Source organism: Coregonus clupeaformis, chromosome 4 (assembly GCF_020615455.1).
Source record: "Coregonus clupeaformis isolate EN_2021a chromosome 4, ASM2061545v1, whole genome shotgun sequence".
Lineage (NCBI taxonomy): Eukaryota > Metazoa > Chordata > Actinopteri > Salmoniformes > Salmonidae > Coregonus > Coregonus clupeaformis.
The window spans coordinates 17,029,531-17,045,185 of NC_059195.1; the positions used below are offsets into that span (position 1 = coordinate 17,029,531).

At 41.6% G+C, this 15,655-nt stretch overlaps 3 protein-coding genes across 8 annotated transcripts in view; 1 reads left to right on the forward strand and 2 right to left on the reverse strand.

Moving 5' to 3' along the window:
• The window catches only part of LOC121548364 (E3 ubiquitin-protein ligase ubr3-like), a 62,083-nt gene extending 55,553 nt beyond the window's left edge, over nt 1-6,530 (reverse strand). For all 4 annotated transcript variants that reach the window (XM_045210327.1, XM_045210324.1, XM_045210320.1 and 1 more), the window contains exon 1: nt 6,006-6,530. In XM_045210327.1, coding sequence (XP_045066262.1) covers nt 6,006-6,439 — 434 coding nt within the window. In that variant the 5' untranslated portion in view covers nt 6,440-6,530. The remainder of the gene's footprint in view (nt 1-6,005) is intronic.
• A 396-nt stretch (nt 6,531-6,926) lies between these two features.
• Nucleotides 6,927-9,824, forward strand: mettl5 (methyltransferase 5, N6-adenosine). Of its 2 annotated transcripts, none has more exons than XM_041865218.2 (7): nt 6,927-7,241; nt 7,504-7,618; nt 7,702-7,886; nt 7,970-8,052; nt 8,145-8,196; nt 9,230-9,279; nt 9,715-9,824. In XM_041865218.2, the coding sequence occupies exons 1-7, from the start codon at nt 7,142-7,144 to the stop codon at nt 9,754-9,756; spliced, it is 627 nt and encodes a 208-aa protein (XP_041721152.1). In that variant the 5' UTR covers nt 6,927-7,141; the 3' UTR covers nt 9,757-9,824. The 2 variants fall into 2 exon arrangements, with proteins under 2 accessions (XP_041721152.1, XP_041721142.1); XM_041865208.2 differs by having other exon boundaries at nt 6,933-6,984; nt 7,077-7,241; nt 9,230-9,824.
• Nucleotides 9,338-13,445, reverse strand: LOC121552336 (lupus La protein homolog B). Of its 2 annotated transcripts, none has more exons than XM_041865189.1 (12): nt 13,306-13,445; nt 12,696-12,759; nt 12,461-12,564; nt 12,165-12,339; nt 11,970-12,077; nt 11,274-11,377; nt 11,102-11,173; nt 10,937-10,979; nt 10,549-10,686; nt 10,276-10,465; nt 10,074-10,193; nt 9,338-9,937 (listed from the first exon to the last, which is right to left on the reverse strand). In XM_041865189.1, the coding sequence occupies exons 2-12, from the start codon at nt 12,750-12,752 to the stop codon at nt 9,843-9,845; spliced, it is 1,206 nt and encodes a 401-aa protein (XP_041721123.1). In that variant the 5' UTR covers nt 12,753-12,759; nt 13,306-13,445; the 3' UTR covers nt 9,338-9,842. The 2 variants fall into 2 exon arrangements, with proteins under 2 accessions (XP_041721123.1, XP_041721114.1); XM_041865180.1 differs by having other exon boundaries at nt 13,285-13,445.
• Nucleotides 13,446-15,655: the final 2,210 nt, after the last annotated feature.

Below are 15,655 nucleotides of genomic sequence, written 5' to 3' on the forward strand. Positions count from 1 at the left end.
AGCCCACTCCCGCTGGAGAGGGAAGAGAGAGTTGCGAGGGGAGGGGCTGGAGAGAGCGAAAGTGTGGCTTTTGGAGCCAGGAAAGACTGGGAGTTGGCTGGGAACACCACGGGGTGATTATTTGAGAGGTAATAATAAATAATAATAATAATAATATGCCATTTAGCAGACGCTTTTATCCAAAGCGAGAGGTGCATGTGGGTTTCTGATGAGGGATGTTCTAAACTTGCTCACCCGGACGTAGATGTACGTTATGGGTGAGAGAGTAGAGAATATTTACATTTGCATTTTTGGTAATTTGGCAGACGCTCTTGTCCAGAGCGACTTGCAGGAGCGATTGGGGTTGAGTGCCTTGCTCGAGGGCACATCGGCAGATTTTTCGCCTGGTCGGCTCGGGATTGGAACCGGCGACCTCTCGGTTGTTGGCGCGGCGCTATTGATCACTAAGCTGCCTGCCACCCCATATGAGTTTAAGGTTGTGGCGTTGTTTGATCATGTGATAAGGTTTAATGGGTAATCGGACCATAACTAATGTGGTTATGGAAGTAATGTATCAATAGTGGAGAACCAATAGGGGGCTCCATTGAACTATTATGGTTTATTTGGCATTTCGGTGGCATGAGGCGAAGTCAACGGCTGGTGTGGGTGGTGATCGGATGCTACTGAGTATTTAGTTTGGTAATGTTGAATGGACTATTTGTAGCGTGTTTTGGGGTTAAATAGAAAAACTAACTTATTCAATAGGGAATGGGTGAAGGGAGAGAGAGTTTTTTGCTGAGGTGAAAGCTACTGCGATTTTCATTTGGTGACGTCACTTGCTCTATGAACTGGGAGTAGTTACTTTGAGAGCATCGCAGATGGTGTGGAGTGCCTGGCGATGTATGTAAAGGGTCCCTGGTTCGAACACAGGTAGGGACAGTAGACAAAGCTTTCGCAGTGGGGCTATATACCTAGATTACTATGTGGATTGAGAAATGTGAAAGGTTGAATTAGATAGCTTAAATAGAAGTATTCTAGAAAGGTCTATGAAAATATGTTATAAGGTTACCATGCGCTTTCCCCGAAGGAGCAAGGGGAGGGTGAGAGACAGTACAGTTCAGATGGTAGGAACATCATTAAATGTATGCTTATCAACGATAGCAAGTATTTGTTTTATTAATTAGGGCATAATCAGAGAGAACAGTTAAATAAATTGAATAGCGAACTGAAATGGGTTAGCGGGAAAATATAAATGTTTGGTACATTTTAGAACGATAATGTATTTTGGTTACGTGGATGCAAGTGACATTGGCTGTTGTGATGGGGGAATAGCGCCAGCCTGTGGTGGGTTCTAGAATTGTTACATAAAACAAACGTATATTTTAAACTAAAGTGATGGAGTAGGCTACAATTATAACATTTATCAGAAAAAAGGCACAATTTAATGTGAAATAGTTATTACAATTATTATTATTGATCCAGTAATGATATAAGGATAGTAGAGGAAGGCAGGGGATTTAATCTCATTTAGGGAAGTTATATTAGGAAGAAAATACCATTAAATGAGGGAACATTTGATGTAACCGTGATTGTATTGGCTAAAAACTCAAATATGACATTTACAGGGGGGACAGGAACAATAGAAGGGGAGACAGATTTTCCTAGGGGGTTGAACAAATAATTGATAATGGATCATTTGAGATGAGATCACATGTAGCAGAGTTAGGGTAATCAATTAAATAATCATCGTATACTCGAGGAATTTTGAGTGGTTTTATGGATTAGTTATGAGGAATTAGATTGATACAAACAATTATTGATGGGTTAAGACTGGGGATATCTGTATCATGTTTTGTGTGTACTCCCATTTTTAGATTATAACCAGGAGAAAGAGATTAGCTCATCTCGTTGGAATGTTGCCCAGGGCTAGGGGGAGCAGTAGTGAAGTTAGGCAGTATTTAGGTCATAAAAGTGAGCTACCAAATTAAGTGAGGCCTGGCTATTTGTGGTTGTTATTTTTCAAATTGGGTTTTTCAAACAAAAAACAACACACCTAGTATGATGTTTATAAAGCCTTGTTGTTTAAATTTTGGGGGGTTTTCAGCAGGTCAAGGGTGATAGGTCTTAGAGGAGCACACAGTGAATTTTATGGAGTTTTTTAGGTTTTGGCTGAGTTTGGGGTATATATGATTTCTTATGAGAATGAATGTCATGAGGACTTAATGAACACTTGGGATAACTAAACATTTATGAAAAAGTGTGAAGAAGATTATAATTTGGTAATAATATATTTGATTTGAACCATTAAATAACAGAAGAGATAGTGGAGGGATGGCAATTGGATAATGAATGACCAATATTACCTAAGTGATTGTTTAGGTAGGTGGTAATAGACACATGGGCAAATCATGTGTCAAATGGGGTATGGATGGTATGGTAGGAGATGGTAGGATTAAATAATAAATATATACGAAGGAGAGGACAAAATACAAAAAAAAAAAAAAGATTAGAAATTGAGAGCTGAACATGTATGTGTGAAGATAGTTTATTAACCACACCTGTATGTCAGAGGTTTTGTGCCCCACAGGTGAACTAAAGGAGAAGGTGACCCACTCTATCTAACCAGGAGACTGAAGCAGGCCTGGCGGGAAGGGCCCTACCAAGTACTGCCTTTGCCAGCAGAATAGCTGAGATCCATCTGGGTGCATGTCACTCACTGCAAAAAGGTAAACCCAGCTACACCTGACAAACAAACACAGAGTTAGGAGAAAGAACCGATCACCACTAGGGCTCGGGGGTTGGCTCCTTAACGAAGATTCCCTTACCCTGTCTGATCATCCCTGTGTGAGTTCGATAGAAGGTGAAGCAATGGGTTGGCCTCTGGCGTCTGACATATTCTCAGGGCGAGGATTCACAGGTCTCCCGACGGTAGGTAGCTGTCTGATTGTGGGGGCCATATTCCTAACACACACAGACCCTCCTGATCAGCCAGAAGTAGTAGTTAACCTAACACAAGTTGATAAGGCATAGGAGACAGCTAGACGTAGGGAAAGGGGAAGTACTAGGGACATTAGGGAAGGACATCACCATATGCATGTCACCATGTACATCCTGGGACTATGTAGTTGCTTATACCAAGCGGGGGGGGATATGTCAATCTCCATACACAGTTTAGGGACAGGTGTAGTATTGTGAAAGTAGGGAATTATCAGAAATGGCAGTGCGACCCATATAAGGGTAGGTACTGTCTTAAAGTCTGAATTATGCTAAAACAGATTACAGACCTGACAAGTGAGATATCCTCTTCAACTGGGGCACCCTATAGAGTAAACCTCTCTGAGGGAGGTAGTGAGACAGTGCAAACTATAGACCTGAAGGAAGTAGTACAGATGGAGACGGAGTAAATAGATTTTAACCTGTGGTTGGAATGGATTCAGTATACGGTCTAAAGAGGACTGTTATGCCTGTAGGACAGCCAAACCAAGGTTAACAAATACTCTGTTCCCCTTGACAGGCTTTAACTCTCTGTCAGGTTTATCCTCCATGCAAGCCACCTGGGAATGTGGTGAAAGAGTCTTGTAGTAACTTGCACTATCTGTATCCCCCGATAACAAAGTCATCCCGACCTGGGTTGCCTCAGTTTGAAGTCACAGGGGATTCTTATTTTTTTTCTAGGACTAATAAGATAGGATACAGGGTAGGGCATCTTAGCTCCTGCTCCCACACAGAGAATATCACAACTAAAGAGACCATGACTAATCTCTCCTCTTTGTAGCAGCCAGAGGATTTTAGGAACCAAAACCAGGCCCGTGCTGACATCTGATGGTTGTGTGGTGATAACAGATTGTGAACTCACCTACATACGCAAACAATCAAACGTGTCAGAGACTGGTGAGTTGTCACGTAGAAAGTGGGACCTCCTCCCGGGATCCTTTGATGAAAGGATATATATATTGATGGGATAGCAGTACCTCGAGGGGTTCCAGAACAATTCAAAGCTAGGAATCAGATCGCAGCTGGGTTTGAATCAAGTATTTTCTGGTGGTCAACAATTAATAAAAACGTAGATTGGATAAATTATATTTACTATAACCAGCAAAGATTTATAAACCACACTCGTGATGCAATAAAGGGATTGGCTGAGCAGACAGCACCAACTAGCTTAATGACATGGCAGAATAGAATAGCTTTAGATATGCTTTTGGCTGAGCGGGACGGGGTTTGTGTTCTGTTTGGATCTCTGTGCTGTACTTTCATCTCCAACAACACAGCACCGGACGGGTCCGTGACCAAAGCGCTTCAGGGAGTGACCACGCTGGCGAACGAACTGGTTGAGAACTCTGGTATTGATAGCTCCATAAACGGTTGGTTTGATAACATATTTGGTAAATGGAAAACTATTGTTGTAACTATTCTGGGTGAAGTTATAGCTTCTATGGGTATACTTGTTCTTTGTGGATGTTGTCTTATTCCCTGTGTCTGAGGGTTGGTGAGAAAAGGAGATGGAGAAGGTGGTTTCCAAACAGATGGTGAGATACGGCCCAATCCCGGACTCCGACCTAAGGAATGAAACCAGGCTTGGTGGAGTGACACCCTAGAGGGTGTCTAAAGGGGGCAAAAATTTACTTCCCTGTTTATATTTTATGTTTTAATAATCTTATGTTTTGTGTTCTATTAATCCTGTGTTTTATGCTTTATTAATCAAGCTAACCATTGTGAATGTTTATCTTTCCTTATGTGAAGGTTTGAAGTTCCTGGGTGACTGGTAGCCAACCGTTTGCAAGTTGGGTGTAGATGGAAGGACTGAGGGTTTTTATTTTTCAGTATCATTATTGCCTATTAATAAAAGTGTGATTCTTTTTGTTTGTATTGTATTTTAATGACTGACATCCTGTGTTTTCTTATTTTGGGTTCACACCCTAGTGGGTGTGAAAAGGGGGATTGTTGGGTTCTATTTTTCTCATAATTGGATCTGTATGTGATGAATAACTTAGAAGGAATGCATTAATGATAAGCATAGGTTTGTACTATACTGATATAAATTGTTTCACATAACAGGCTGTGATTCATGTAAGGAACGTTAGGGGGTAGGACAGATAAGACTTGTATTTCTTACAGATACGAACACTCTCTCTTTGTTGTCTGTGAAACCGTCCTTGAACGTAGGTACATAGAGTACAGATTGGAAGGGTGTCTTTTGGGTGCTGACTCTACAGGTTATTATGATAGCAACTTATGCCTGGGAACGGTGGAGCGCCAAGGGATTGGGACTAACCCGTGCGCCAACGGATTGGCTGAGTAAAGTCTAAACCACACTCAGTCCTTTACTCTGATTGGCCAACAGAAGAGGTGGGAACTCTCTGTCAGAGTATTTGAGAAAGAACCTGTAAACAATGGTTTAGTTCTCTGTCTGCCCTGCGTGGTATTTCAGTGAGCCCGTATACGAACCATCATACTTATCATACATACATTTTGCATATAATAAATTTAGCTTGGATTGAATATCTCTTGATTATGTTTTCTCTTATTCCAATACCAGATTTGAATTACGCAATTTCTAACAAAAGCTCATCTGACTGGTCAAAATACCAATTAGTGAAAAAGATCCGATTTGGGATGCCAGTCTAAACGCAGCCTATCTAGTACCCCCCTAAAATAAAGAATTTTTTTGTTAGGTTTTGTATAGCTAAATCTAAAGGTTAATGGTTTATCAAGCAATGCATGTTCAGTGACAACATACGTCAGTAAAATGATGGGGACCTGTCAAAACGGCACAGTTGCATGGTTTATAGCTAAATAAACTAGACTGACGCTCAGTAAGGCAGCATACTCCCACCTACTGTTGGTAGAACTTTGCTAGCTAGCTGCCCCATCATTTTTTTGAATTGTTTGATTGTCAGTTGCTGTCAAAAAATGCCAAGTATTAAGCATTGTCAATTAATTAGAAAGTCAATTACAATCTAGCTAGCTAGTTGACATTAGCTAGCTAACGTTAGCTAATAGCCAGCTAGCGCTCTTAAACTTACCCAGTTTCTCGCATGACATTACTGTCTCCACAGTCACAGGCCCCACCAGCCTGGCTCCTGAACATATTGAAATCATGGCCTGTGTGATCGCCGTTGTTAAAACACTCTGCACAGAGTGACATGCAAGGAGAAATGCCACAAGTCCGACAGCGGTATGCCACAAAATTGGCTGTCCAAACCAAGCCACATAAAGTAGCATTGTCATAGGACCGGAACGTTTTGCAGAACTCCTCGAAACCTTCTCCGCCTGCTATTAGACATTTGCACCAGTCAAGAGCCTCGGTGTCTGCCGCTGTCTTTTCTGGATTAAGAACACAATCAAGCAGCTCTTGAAGTTGTCGGACACCAGAGCTGTTGTCAGTCCGATTAAGGTCTGCCTTTAAATGGGCAGCAGTAGATTTCTTGTCCCGGCGTATCAGCAACGCCGCCATCATGTACTCTGGCTTGTTGTACACAAATTAATTTTTGTTGTCTTGTTGCTACCTTCTCGTGATTTCTCGCGATACATTTCGATATTGTGTTCACTGGTTGTGTTCCGCGTCTATTGTGTTCAACCCAATGACGTATATAAATCATTGGTTCAAACTCACTGACTTGACTTCATTGCAAATCAACATCCAGTTTGGCAAGTGGTCAAGCTGTGTCGTAGTTTCGGCTACTGTTGTCACGTAGGTAGCTGATCAACCGTGACCATGCAATTTTGTGGACCAAAAGTTATATAGACAAACCATCACAACCTACAATTACAGTAAACTAGCTAATCCTTAACTAGATAATGATAATTCCAGTGGTGGCAGTAAATAGTGGAATACGAAAATGTTATGCATGTTTTGCATTGCAAAAACTCGACGGTCATAGAGCGGTACTGTTTTCCTTAGCGTCTGTTGCACTTCGGATTGTTTTCATTGAGACCCCACTATTGCGGAAGTGAGTTCCATCTTTTGATGCCATATTCTAGCTCAAACTTGGCCAGCAGAAGGTAAAAAATAAAACCGACTCTTGGATTGCATTTACAGGCAGCAGCTATCGAGCACAAGCTAGCTTCCTTGATTGCTGTTGTCTTTCCGATAGGGCTCTGGGCGTTGAGTGTCTGTGACGTTAGCTGTTAGCAGGTCAACGTTTGCTATCCAGCCAGTATGAAACTGAAAGAGTTGGAAAGTTGCCTTCAACAAGTGGACGCTTTTGAAGAACCTAAGATTCTTCTTGAACAATATCCAACCAGCCCTCACATTGCAGGTAAGACTACTCCACATTAATCAATACAGGTGGCCCACTAAAGCTATGACATTACAAACGTTTGTTGTTCAAGTTAAAGGTAGACTCAGCCACAGCCAGCCATATGACATCGGAGCGACTTCTTGCTTAAATGTCAACTACAACATTAATCTGCCAAAACCTCCTAATGGCTCTTCACAATTTGTTTGCATGCCAATTGGAATTTTATGGTAATTCTAATTGCAGAGTCTAACTTTAGTAATTTAAACATGTATCTTTTCAGCATGTATGCTTTATACAATCCACAACACATTTGATGACATCGAGGGCAAATTGGTTGCAGATTTGGGATGCGGATGTGGCGTTCTTAGCATTGGAGCAGCAATGCTTGATGCAGGGTAAGAAAATAACACAAACTGTCTGTGAAGAAAAGTTATTGTACTGGAGTATTTATCTAACCACTCGCCTTGTTCTCTTACAGTTTGTGTGTTGGGTTTGACATTGATGACGATGCACTGGAGATATTCAAAAGGAACTCTGAGGAATTTGAGCTGACCAACATAGACCTGATCCAGTGTGACATGTGCTCCCTGAGATCCCATGCATATGCCAAGAAATTTGACACTGTGATAATGAATCCTCCGTTTGGCACCAAACACAACCAAGGTGAGATCATTTCACATTTAAAAGTTAATAAAACAACCTATTGATATGTGATATAAACCTTGATTGCTTTCTCAAAAATAAAGGTATGGACATGCAGTTTCTGAGGACCGCTTTAACTATGGCAACAACAGCAGTATATTCCCTTCACAAAACAGCAACACGAGGTGTAAGTTGTCAGAACACTCAATCATGGTGTACTACTCTTTCATCAACTTCTGTCATGAGTGTTGTCCAATTCCTCTTTTTGCCTAATTGCAGCACATACAGAAGAAAGCAAGTGACTGGGGAGTAAAAATGGAAGTAATAGCAGGTAACAGAAATGTCACAATGAAGCAGTGTTGTAGTACTCGAGTCCAGGACTCGAGATCCTATTTATTACTTCTGACTCGCCTTCCTGTGACTTGTTTTTGCACTTGTACTGGATAGGCTACTATAAGCAAAATATTAGCAGCACTGGGTGCGCAGAGCAGCGAGATTTCAGTTTTCTAGCAGTGGGAAGGACACACTGACGTGTGGGCAGGCTCCGCCTCCAATCATAGGCTGCGCAAGCGACTCTTGCTTCCTCGTAACCACCAGTCACCAGCCTACTATTTAGCTTTGCCTGGTTAAGAAACAAACTGGTTTACGAAATTGAAAACAATAGTATTGAGTTTAAAAGTAAAACAGTCTAGCCATGTCATTCTCTCCCCTTGAGTATAGAAAAGTAGGCTGTTTGAATTTCATATCTCTACCCTCCCACTTTCTTTCCCCACTGCATCCCATAGCCAGGTCTCCCTTTACTTTCCACTCCCCAAAAAAAACTCTACACATCAGTGGGTGACTACAAAAAAATTAGAGCTGAGAGCCTGTTTATTATTGACAATAATCTTGAACATTAAATAAAGTGTGTGAAGGACATGTTTCATAGGCTATTGCAGGCAATTATCACCATTGGGCAACAGAATAAAAATATTTGCTTTACTTCAATGCTCACAAGTCTTCCTGCCAGCCTGCCACAAGTTTTTGCTGGGCAGATTTATGCCAAATCAAGGTGCGAATATACTGTAGCAGCAAACAACCAGCACTAACCAAACTGTCTAAAGAACCCTGAATCATTTGTTTTGCTTTCACTTTATTTTTAAGTGCACATAAACCAATGTTAATGTATTTGTTGTTGAACTCAGACTTGGACCAGGACTTGATCGTCAGCCATAGAAACTCTACCATTGGTGACTAACTTAGCCATAGGGACTTGTGACTCGACCACAGCGGACTCAAGGTTTAGTGACTCGACTAAAACACTGCAGTGGAGGTGCTGAACAAGTACACGTAAATCAAACCTGACAGTGTGTTTCTCTCCTTAGAGCTAAGATATGACTTGCCAGCATCCTACAAGTTCCACAAAAAGAAATCGGTAAGAGGCAAATGTTGTCAAGTCTGTGTACCTTTGTTTCACCAAGTGCTTCTGAGAATGACTTAAAATCAAACTTTATTGGCTATTCACAAAAGTAAACTTGAAAGGAACAAGATCTGTGCTTTTGGACTCAACCGTATACACATGATTTAAAATAATTGAGGAAAAATAAAATGGCACTCTGATTAACATGTTTCTATTGACATGCACATCTTTGTATGGAGGCGACAAACAGGTGTAATATGCTCCTGCTGAAATGAAATTATAATGTTCAGACGCAGTCAACACAACGAATGAAATCCATATTTAAATAAGACAATCCCCATAACGTATGTTCAGGGTAGAAATTGATAGGTATTGACAATGTAAGATGCACACCACATTACTGATAAGGGCTGAAAACTTTCCAATCTTACATTCTAAATTGTTTTCTAGGTTGACATCAAGGTGGACTTTCTACGATTTTCCACAACATGAAGCCTCCACTGGAATGGAATAAAGTTGTTTTCAATGGGTTTCTTTTCAAATAAAATGTTTCAATGAGATGTGCTAGTACATCATTTCTAAGAACCATTTTCAGTTTTGACAACTTTTGCAGCTGGAGCATCAGCATCTTTGCACACTCCTTCAAGGGCTCGCTTCTTTGGGCTAGGAGGTGCTATTGGAGAAATGGAAGTTAAAAGGAAAATATTAGATACTCAATTGTTCCAAAGTTTCTCATTGAGCATTGGCAGACAGACATGTCTCAGCAGAATCCTAGCATGATATTGCTTGATTAACAGAACTGCTCTTACCGTCATCATTATCACTATCATCAAATTTGGTCTTTCTGCCTTGGTAATGTGATTTGCCATCACGTCCACCCCTGTCCCTTCGTCCTCCTCTCCCCCCTCTCCCACCTGATTTTCGACCACCTGTAAAGAGAGAAGAGGAAATGCACCATCAGATCAGAAATATGACATTATGAAAAAAAAAAAAATATTTGAAATCAGTTACCTCTACCACCTCTACGTTTGTTGAGAGATTCCTGTTGGTCTTCAATTATCTTTTTCAGAGCTTCCCTCTCTGCATCTCCCTCCACCACCTCCCACGTAACGTCTTCGTCTTTAATTTTCAAGTTTCCTCCACTTGCTTCCTTGGCCTTATCAAGAGCTTCCTTGGCACTCACTTTGAAGAGGATGGTACCCTTTAAGATAAATAATTATTTCCTATGACATTCATTTGTAATTGAAGGGTGGTTCAAATGGTTTATTACACTGCAATTCTTACCTCTTTGGCACCCCTGGTGAAATCAATCCATTTGATTTGACCATGACCTGAGAACACCTCGTGAAAGTCCTCTCTTGAAACACTGTCAAGATTGCCTGAGAACTTCAACAGGCATCCGGTCTGCTCGTCCAGAGATTTCTACAGTGTAAAATAAAGCAGAGGACCATTAGTGAACAACTTTAAACCTCCCTGTTTTGGGAAGAAAAATACAATGGGTTCCTGTTCAATAGAAGCAAACAGGAGAAAAACATCTTGAATTGGAGGTGGTGCTACACCAACTTCTCCAATAAGAACAGATTTGCCAGTTTCAAAATGTTTAGCCCTAATGAAGATGACCCCTTCAAAACATCTCAATAAGGATTTGTGATAGCACTTCCAGAGATCTTACCATTTCCTCTTCCTCTGCTTGTTTTTGTTTTTCGTCCTTGTCACTGTAAAACAAATTTAATTTGGAACAATTTACTTTACCATAGAAATACACTACAGAAAAAACAAACATGATTGAATGATAAAATGTAAAAATGTAATGATTAATGGTCAGTAATGTGCTCACTGTTTAGCTTTAGCCTTTGCCTCTGCTTTCAACAGTTTTCTATCCTCTGTTTTCTTTGCATGGTACTCCTCTCTGAAAACACAAGAGTGGAGTTAATTCTATTCATATCCTCTTCACCAGTATCAATAGGTCATATTAGAGACTTGGTAATTGTAGCTTAGCCTCAACCTACCTTGAAAGTACAATCATTTCATTTTCTTTGAATGATTTGGTGTCTGTGCGTGCTAGGAACTGCTTTGATGCTTCTTCAGTGTCAAAAACCAGGAATACTGAGCCCTGAAAATGGATGGAGATGCTGAGTGTTTTGTAGTACACGCATTTGTTAAATCTTAAATGGAAAAAAATATCTCCTGACAAATCTTACAAATGTTCTATAAATCTGTCCTGCAGAGTGTGCTGTCCTTTGATCTGATATGAGTGTTTTAAAACATGCGAGCGCAAGACCAAGTCAAGCTTCAGCGCTTGATCAAGACGGCGGGAAGGATAATTGGCATAGATCAAGAATTGGCCACCAACCTGTACACAAAACTCATCCTCCTAAAACTTGAAAGCATTTTACAGGACAGTACTCATCCCCTTCACTCAAAACTCAGTCACAGCAGCTGCCGGACAAGGGGAAAGACTTCTTCAAAATAAAATCTAAACTGACAGATATGGGGACTCTTATTCCAATAGCCATTAGGCGGTATAATGGATAGTCTGTTGGTCGCTCGAGTATACAGCATATTGCACTTTCACTTTAAATGTGTAGCTATAGCACTTTCAATTAATTATTGTGTGTAGTTTCTGTGTTTTCATGTACTGTCTTTTTAAGCACATGACCAAATGAATTTCCCCCTAGTGGGATAATAAAGTTGATCTGAATCACCTTGAAATTCTTTTGGAAGTTTCGTCTCATCTGAATGTTTTCTATGACGCCTTTCCCTTTCAGCCACCCCTCGATTTCATCAAGGGTTGTCTCCAACGGAAAACCTTTCTGGAAGATAGAAAATGTTTAACATACATACAAACACAGGGCTCCAAACAGCTGTAATAAGGTGCATCTCGAATCTTGGAAACGTACAATGTACACAGATTTGTGTTTGAGGGTATCTTTGTACTTGTCGTTCAGTTCTGGTAAGGGCTTGCTTGAAATTCTCCTGATTTTTGTCTTATCCTCACTCAATTCCAAAAGGCCAGTCTGGGATTTCTTCAGAGACTCAACAATTACGTTGTGATCGGTTGTCAAGCATTTCAGTCTGAAAATAATGAGAGGGGAGAGTTAGGAATCATGTTATAGCGAACAATTAAAAAAATATGTATGTAGGCCTTACCAAGTCCCAAGCTTCAATTGATAAAAGAAGAGTAAATTGCACAAACCTGTTAAACTTGAGCATGGTTTCCAGGGTCACCCATCCGTCATCGAGCTGCAACTGTTCTTTGAGGAACTTGTCTCTTGGAAGGTTGTGATCACCGAAGTAGTACTTTGAAGATAAATAAATAAAACATGCGTAAATCAGGGATGACCAGCATTATCCAGGTTAGCGGTCAGTATATACCACCATATTTTATTATACAGCTACAGTATAATACATTTTGCTATGACATAAAATACCTCAATCTGTTGTGCCACCTTCTTCTCAAGTTCAGACATTTCTTGAATTTCTGCCATGATGAGTCTGAAAAAAAGAAGTCAAAGATGGAGTATTTATTAGATCAAAAGGAGACAAATCAATATTATTGATTTATAAGCAACACTAACCAAATGGGAAATGCTTTAGCTACATGCACGAGCCGTGCCAGCTAATTACACAACGGACATGCACATGAGGTCTGCGTGGGGAAAAGCATTTGCTTGCCCACGTTTTCACTCCTGACTGAAGACAGTCATGTTACCCAGCCTAACAAGCTACCTAGTACTATATAAAGCCCATATTAATTAATTTCGTTCACTAGTGGTTACAGTAACATAGCCTCTAAATTCAACCGAAGACATGAACTAACGGGCAGTTTAGTGTGGCCAGCACGTACATGAAATGCCTCGCTCTGTCAGCTAACTCGTTACGTTAGCTTGCTAGCTAGCTAGCGTGCAACGGTTTCTTTCGCCACAGGCCTCTAAAATACAAGATAGGACGGTTCTTTACCAAATTAGATGATTTGCACAGGAAGATCAAACTCTGGCTAATTGTAACATATTTACTTACTGTGATATATTGACTTGCTACCTGCAGAGATGAATGTTGATCAGAAGGCTTTCTTCCTTCCACACAAGCTAAATCCCGTTTGCAAGCAGGTTGGTTGTCCTGCGTGCTACGGAGAACGTTGATGGCCAAAACAAATTGCTTTGGTATGCTGTTTTGCGTTCTGCACTGCAGCCTATGCTACAGTGCCGCCTAACGTCTTTGTCTTCGATGAGGTTTAACGGCGGTTGGCATCCAATAAATGTTGCATTACCGCCACCTACTAGTCTGGATTATAACTCCCTTATACTTTGCTTGAAAAATATATATAAAACAATTCAACAAATACCCTACCATCTAACACTACTCACAAAAAATAAAATGTAAAAAACAAAAAATACCATACACCACTATTTAGATCTATTTAGTCCTACTTCAGGCCAACAGCCTGAAAGGATGGGACACCACCACTTAACGCACCCTGTAACTCTTCTGATGTCAAGTCTCGCACACCCAAATATCTCTCTGCAGCTACCACCACAACCTCTATTTTCTGCGACTTACGTTCCATCCCTGCAGTACCGTTAACCATTGCTATAAATGCCAAAAATCCAATCTTACTGAAACGTATATCACTTGTTGGTTTATCCCTATGTATTGGTACAGACCTACTACTCACACCATTCCTCTCAGGATCCCTCCCCCTTGACCAATCTTCCTCTACTTTCTTCACTGCCTCAGCATATGACAACTTCTGCACTACTCTATCCCTGGAAACCTCAACCTGCCTCTCGCATGGGACATTTCTGATCCCCAGCCCCATGGGCACCCATACAATTAACACATACCACTACTTTCCCCAATGTTACACATTCCTTTGTCTCATGCCCTGCTGCATACTTCTCACACTTAGGAACCTCCCTCCTACAAACTGCTACCACATGCCCATAAGCTTGACACCTGTAACAACGTAATGTATTCGGCACAAAAGCTTGTACATGATAACTTATATATCATAACATTACTTTGTCGGGCAAAGACTCAACATCAAAACTCAAAAAAGAACAGACAATGACTCTTCTGTTTCTCCACTCACGCCACCCTGTCTGCATCGCACCAAACGAGGAGCATTACAAACACCGGGAATCTTCCCCTTCAGTTGTTCAGCTTTCAGATTTACCGCTACCCCAGTAATCACTCCGATTCCACAGCACCCAACTCTGTTTTCACCCACCCTGAAACCACAAATGGATCAGCCAAAAGGCAAGGGTCCACTTTTTCCAAAAACATAACTCCTATTTTCACAGACTCATCTTTATCCTGACCCTCTGTGCAAGCCACGGGCTCAGAGAACTTCAGGACACCTACCACCTCTTCGCCCTCATTCACTTCCATTTCTCCTCCTGACTTCAACTCACTCTGCTTACACTTTCTACCATCCTTCTTTAACAAACCATCTCCCTTTTTCCCGCCATTTTTAACCGACTCAAGTTCACCCTCTCTCTCTTAGACCTCCTCTGCCTCTCTTTTGCCCTCCATTCCTCCTCCGTATTCCAAGTAATAATATAATATAATATGTCATTTAGCAGACGCTCTTATCCAAAGCGACTTACAGTCATGCGTGCATACATTTTTGTGTATGGGTGGTCCCGGGGATCGAACCCACTACCTTGGCGTTACAAGCGCCATGCTCTACCAGCTGAGCTACAAAGGACCACGTATAAGTCTCCTTATGATAATACTGCACTTCTCCTGACATACATCTTGTTCTTGCCTTGTCAACGGACGCCATTTAACCGGCTGTCACAATCTCCGTACATTCAGCACGAACCAGCAGCTGCTTCGTCGTTGATGTTCTTCTTTATTAATAGCTACCGAGACGCTTTTCCATTTCAAACAAGCGCGCTCTCTTTCCCCCAGATTCCTCGATTCGCTTGCTCAGACCCTGTCCCCCCCCCCTCCCTCTCCCCCTCCCTCTCCCCCCTCTCCCTCTCCTCTCCCTCTCCCTCTCCCCTCTCCCCCTCTCCCTCTCCCTCTCCCCCCTCTCCCTCTCCTCTCCCCTCCCCTCCCCCTCTCCCTCTCCCTCTCCCCCCTCTCCCTCTCCCTCTCCCTCTCCCCCCCTCTCCCTCTCCTCTCCCCCCTCCCTCTCCCCCTCCCCCTCTCCCTCTCTCCCCCTCTCCCTCTCTCCCTCTCCCTCTGCCTTTTCTTCCTAACTAGGCTACCAACCGCCTTCTTGTTTTTTCACCAACCAGCGCCACCTAACTTCTGCTGAAGTAGTTTATGGCCAAAGGTTTTGGTAAATATTTTATTTACATGTGTTAATTGATTTAATTGATTCAGTGGGCAGAATTCACACATCAGTCTACGAAATCAGTGAACATACAACCACCACATC

What these genes read in the sequence shown, in the direction of transcription:
- mettl5 (XM_041865208.2), top strand. Translation starts at nt 7,142, where the DNA reads ATGAAACTGAAAGAGTTGGAAAGTTGCCTTCAACAAGTGGACGCTTTT. An exon ending in TGGCACCAAACACAACCAAG is followed by an intron (nt 7,887 to 7,969) that starts GTGAGATCATTT and finishes TCAAAAATAAAG; the next exon opens with GTATGGACATGCAGTTTCTG. An exon ending in AAAAATGGAAGTAATAGCAG is followed by an intron (nt 8,197 to 9,229) that starts GTAACAGAAATG and finishes TTCTCTCCTTAG; the next exon opens with AGCTAAGATATGACTTGCCA.
- LOC121552336 (XM_041865189.1), bottom strand. Translation starts at nt 12,752, where the DNA reads ATGGCAGAAATTCAAGAAATGTCTGAACTTGAGAAGAAGGTGGCACAA. An exon ending in AGGTGGCACAACAGATTGAG is followed by an intron (nt 12,565 to 12,695) that starts GTATTTTATGTC and finishes TTATCTTCAAAG; the next exon opens with TACTACTTCGGTGATCACAA. An exon ending in AAGCAGAGGAAGAGGAAATG is followed by an intron (nt 10,687 to 10,936) that starts GTAAGATCTCTG and finishes TTTACACTGTAG; the next exon opens with AAATCTCTGGACGAGCAGAC.